Below are 5,743 nucleotides of genomic sequence, written 5' to 3'. Positions count from 1 at the left end.
CGCCTTTACTTCCCCAGTCGCTTCTCTCTGCGCGTGCAAACCACTCCCTCGACTCCGTCTTCAAGTTCAAAAAACCAAGTTCACGTTTTGTTGATTGTTTGTTTATTGGGTAAACTACATGCTTAGTGCCTACATTATTACTTTTATTTCATTTTAATATATAAACTTTATTTTATTTTAAATCATACATAACGTTTAGTTAATGTTTTATTTTAGTAGTTGTTAAAAACTTTATGAAATTGTTTTACATGATATTTTTTTATGGGTAATTTATATCGTTCATCAATCAACCATCTTTTTACTTCTATTTTTGTCAGTGAAATTTATTTTTTTTAATTTAATCACTTAATTTTCAAATTACTCATAGTTTAATCATTTTAACTTATTTTATTAATATATGAGGGGTTTGTTTTATAATTTTTGGGTTTGAATATAATCTTAAATTTATTTTTTTATTTTAATTATATATCAATAAAATAATAATAATAATACTGTAATATCACAAAAATATTAATAAAATAAATTAGAATGATTAAAACATAAACAATTTGAAAGTTGAATAATTAAATTGAATTTTTTTAACTTTAATGACCAAAATAAGAGTGAGAAGATAATTGAGTGGTGAATAATATATTTTACCCATAAAAAAAGTCTAGTTTCGTTAAGTTTTCACACTGAATCCAAATAAAACCTAAATTAAATGTTAGGTATCGTTTTGTAAAATATAAAGTTTAAATATCAAAATAGAATAAAAGTAATAATATATGGACTAAACATGTAGTTTACCATTGTTTATTTTGTGTAAGCAATTTCCCGCTCAAAAAAAATTGATTTCTTTCTTTACCTAATCTCCTTTTGTATCTCATTAAGTAATCTTCTCCTCTTGGTCATTGGGTGTTGCAGTGCAGTCGTCACTTTCTTTTCCCTGCAAAGTATTCTTCTCTTTTCTTCAATCAAACCCCTCTTCTTCTTCCTTATATACTACTCATTGCAAACAAATCCCTTGCACACAAAACTCTTTCGTTTCTGTAGAGATTCCATCCCGGTTTCTCTCATAATGGAGAATGCACACTCGCCCGTTTCCATTCCTGAGGCCTCTCCCAAGCCTTATAAGAAAAGCTTTGTTGCTACTTTAATGGAGGCCACCAGCTTCCGCTCCCCTTTCAAGGAAGACACCTACTTCATCTCCCATTTGAAGTCTTCCGAGAAGAAGGCGTTGCAAGAGCTCAAGGACGAGCTCATGGCTTCTTATGGCCCGGACGGGGAATGCACCATGTGGGGTGTCCCTCTTCTTGCCGAAGATGAGAAAGCGGATGTCGTTTTGTTGAAGTTCTTGCGAGCCAGGGACTTCAGGGTTTCGGATTCCTTCAACATGTTGCAAAAGTGTCTTGCTTGGAGGAAAGAGTTCAAGGCCGACGGTGTTGGGGAAGAAGAGTTGGGATTCAAGGAGCTGGATGGCGTTGTTGCTTATATGCATGGCTACGACAGGGAAGGCCACCCTGTTTGCTACAATGCTTATGGAGTTTTTAAAGATAAGGAAATGTATGAGAGAATCTTCGGCGATGAAGAGAAGTTGAACAAGTTTTTGAGATGGAGAATTCAAGTTCTGGAGAGAGGAATCGGTCTCTTGCACTTCAAGCCTGGCGGGGTTAACTCTATTGTTCAGGTCACTGATCTCAAAGACATGCCCAAGAGGGAGCTTAGGCTTGCCTCCAATCACCTCCTCTCCCTCTTTCAAGACAATTACCCTGAAATGGTGGCTCGAAAGGTTATATAATCAGGATTTAAATTATTTTCGATTGAGTTGTTTTTATCGTGACGGTGAACATAAATCCATGATAGATAGTCAGAGAAATGCGTCTCTCTTTCTCTTCTAACTGTTGTGGAGATTCCTTTTGTTTTTCTTAGATTTTCATCAATGTCCCATGGTACTTCAGTGCACTGTACTCGATGTTCAGTCCGTTTCTAACTCAGCGAACTAAGAGCAAGTTTGTGATTTCCAGAGAAGGATACGCTGCCGAAACGCTCTACAAGTGAGTTTTTTTCCCTCCGTTTACTTGTTTACCTTGGGGAACTCGTATGGTAAAATGCTCAAGTTTTGGACAGGTTTATAAGGTCTGAAGATGTTCCAGTGCAGTATGGTGGTCTGAGTGGACCCAACGATTTGCAGAAACCGGCATCGGAGTTCACAGTCAAAGGAGGAGAGAAAGTGAACATCCAAATCCAAGGGATTGAGGGTGGAGCAACCATAACATGGGAGCTGGTAGTGGGGGGATGGGACTTGCAATATAGTGCAGAGTTCGTCCCCTACGCAGAAGGAAGCTACACCATTGCAGTGGAGAAGACGAGGAAAGTAAGTGCTTCAGAGGTGGCCATTCACAACTCCTTCACCTCAAGAGAAGCAGGCAAAATGGTGCTGTCCGTGGAAAATACAACTTCCAGGAGAAAGAAGGCTGGTGCTTATCGATATATTGTACGCAAATGAGGGTTGGAGTAGGTTCAATGAGTAATTTTGGTTAATGGTTTAGAGAAGTACAGTCGTAATGTGATGTATAAATATTGTATGACTTAACATGTAGTTTAAGATGCAGCTGCGATTTCACTTTTGGTTTACAAAGATTGTGTTTTTTTCATCAAGAAAAGGAAGAGGAGAGGATCTCATCTATGTGTAAAGGACTATATCTAGACCTGTTACACGTCATCCTAATATAATTATCTGAATTGGTTTATATTTATTTGAATATGTATGGATGCATGCATGCTATTGCTTTGCAGGACAGCAAAAGACAGACTGTATTGTTAAGAATTGCAAACATGTCAGGAAGTGTTGCCCTTGAATCAGATTTAGAGTTAACGAAGAGGCGAGGAAGGTCCTGCTGTGTGCAACACAACTCACTCACAGGCTCTAGTTTGGACACCGCCCACGCCACCTCATTTATCTCAAACACTCAATTCAGCTATAATCAACACCTCAATTATAATAATAAGTATTATATCATGAATAAGTATTTGAAATGTATTATTTTTTATTTAAATATTTTTAATTAAATAAATGTAACAATCTCAATCTGTACTCGATCTAGATACGGATATGAGGTATCACATTGACTTTTCAAAACTTTGACTCTTTGAAAATTCGTTGAAAATTTAAACTTTTACTTGTATTTTAGTGGTGAACTCATATACAACCGTTAATATTGGAAATTCATAATTCACAATGAATAAATATTTTATATATATTCATAAAACTTAAAATAGTATGGTTACAAAACTGATCAGAGCATTACGATTTAAAACTTTATGATACATGCCAACAAAATTTCAAAATAAAAAAAACACCTACAATTCAAATCGTTTTGATCTGATCGTCTTCAATTGTATGTTGTCATTTACTAGCTTTACTCTTAGCTTTATTCGGATCTCTTTGAACCTACGTGTGAAAACACTCACATTTCATAAACATACTTTTAATGTTATACATTGTTCAATTCATATTAATTTGTTTAAATAGCCCAACACATATCACTAAAAACTCAAGGTATGTGAGTACATTGAGGTTGTGCACTGTAATTGCAGTCGAAATTGTCGCGTAGAATTTGCACCGAAGTGCCACATAGATTTGTCCCAAAGGACCGCGTAGAATTTGTCCTGAAGGACCACATAGAATTGTTCGAAGGGACCGTATAGAACCCTCGACTCTTGACATGCTAACTATATCTCTAATTCTCATAACATATACTTTGGACTTTAACCATATTGGTATTTCATATTACATTATTAAAGTATCATTTATCCACATATAACACATTCACATAGAATATATTCGCATAGAAACTTTTCACGTAAAACACATTCACATATATCATATTCACATACTAATAAAAATCATAACAGTGCTTCAGAAATACAATTATATAAAACATCATAAAAAATATTGCATAAATAAATAAAATTGTTTTCGATTGAAAACCTTCGAGGTTGGCTTATCGCAAGCCATCCTCATATCTAATATAAAATAAATAAATTGCACTCACCTTTGCCTCACGTAAGTCCTACATGAAATCCTTTCAACTTTCGTTCAATCTATTTACTACGTTGATTCGCTCGGTACGTTTTCGATCCAAATCTACACATTAACATGTCCAAGATAAATACCGAATCTCAATTAACAGCTAACTAATTAGCATTTACATAAACGAAATAAAACCCAAAATTTAAATTTTCAGACTGAATAGTATCGGTACTCTACACATTGTACTGATACTTCTCTTCTATGGTACCGATACCTACTTCAGTATCGATACCATTATGATATTCTTGAATTTCATCTTCAATTACAGTATCGATACTGTCGCAATCGTATTGGTATTTCATTTTACATTATTAAAGTATCATTTATCCACATATAACACATTCACATAGAATATATTCGCATAGAAACTTTTCACGTAAAACACATTCACATATATCATATTCACATACTAATAAAAATCATAACAGTGCTTCAGAAATACAATTTATATAAAACATCATAAAAAATATTGCATAAATAAATAAAATTGTTTTCGATTGAAAACCTTCGAGGTTGGCTTATCGCAAGCCATCCTCATATCTAATATAAAATAAATAAATTGCACTCACCTTTGCCTCACGTAAGTCCTACACGAAATCCTTTCAACTTTCGTTCAATCTATTTACTACGTCGATTCGCTCAGTATGTTTTCGATCCAAATCTACACATCAACATGTCCAAGATAAATACCGAATCTCAATTAACAGCTAACTAATTAGCATTTACATAAACGAAATAAAACCCAGAATTTAAATTTTCAGACTGAATAGTATCGGTACTCTACACATTGCACTGATACTTCTCTTCTATGGTACCGATACCTACTTCAGTATCGATACCATTATGATATTCTGGAATTTCATCTTCAATTACAGTATCGATACTGTCGCAATCGTCTTTCGGGTGGGCCCGAAATTGGGCTTCGACTTGAAAAAATGTTAGAGCCGCCACCGACCATTTTAAAAACAATATTTAGGTTGATCGGACACCATTTTACCTGATCTACATTTTACCAGAAATATGTCAGATTCAGGAGTCAGTTACAGTCAATGAAGGGTTAACACCCTTGAACTGTCCTTTTGGTACCATTTAATTTGTCGGTTGTCTTAATTGCGAAAAGTTAAAATTTAAATTTAAATTTGAAAACTCGATTTAAATTACTTACCTTCGATTGATTAAAGTTGTCCCTATTAACCTTTTGTATTTCGGCATTCTCGTTCCTCACGGTGGTGCTTTTCCTCGTGCTAACAGATCTCCTTGTATCTTGATTTTTGCGAAGGATCCTTTGTTATTTTGTTTGTGTAACTTTGATTGGCTTCGATTTTTTTTTGCTTTATATATCTTGCTTTTTATTTTGCTTGTGAAATTGGTGGTTTGGTTGCCTTTTTTCTATTCGATCTTCGATGTGTTGTGTTGTTTTTTCGTTTTCGGATCCCTCTTCAGATCGTTGGTTGTGTGTGTCTTGTTTGACAGATTTGGTGGGGTATTTATACCCCACCGCCGGTGGTTTGTTTTCGCCCTCAACGGGCTGTTCCCGTTCTTTTCGGGCCGTTGCTTGTTTGATCGGCTAAAACGGGATGGGTCAGTCCCGGCTAAGCCGGGACTCACTGCCTTGATTATTTTGTGACTGGTTTTCGATTGGATTTCTCGCTTGGTCTCTCGGTGTTTTCT

The 5,743-nt window shown here is 35.2% G+C and overlaps 1 protein-coding gene across 1 annotated transcript; it reads left to right on the top strand.

Annotated features, from left to right (window-relative positions):
- The first annotated feature begins 972 nt into the window (after positions 1-972).
- LOC120145985 (patellin-6-like) lies at positions 973-2,520 on the top strand. The gene is made up of 3 exons (XM_039159665.1): positions 973-1,768; positions 1,909-2,033; positions 2,107-2,520. Exons 1-3 carry the CDS (start codon positions 1,058-1,060, stop codon positions 2,483-2,485), a joined length of 1,215 nt encoding a protein of 404 aa, XP_039015596.1. The 5' UTR covers positions 973-1,057; the 3' UTR covers positions 2,486-2,520.
- The last annotated feature ends 3,223 nt before the right edge of the window (positions 2,521-5,743 follow it).

The sequence above is a fragment of the Hibiscus syriacus genome, unplaced genomic scaffold, assembly GCF_006381635.1.
Source record: "Hibiscus syriacus cultivar Baekdansim isolate YM2019G1 unplaced genomic scaffold, ASM638163v2 tig00110895_pilon, whole genome shotgun sequence".
Classification (NCBI taxonomy): domain Eukaryota; kingdom Viridiplantae; phylum Streptophyta; class Magnoliopsida; order Malvales; family Malvaceae; genus Hibiscus; species Hibiscus syriacus.
This window is presented reverse-complemented; position numbering and strand designations above follow the sequence as displayed.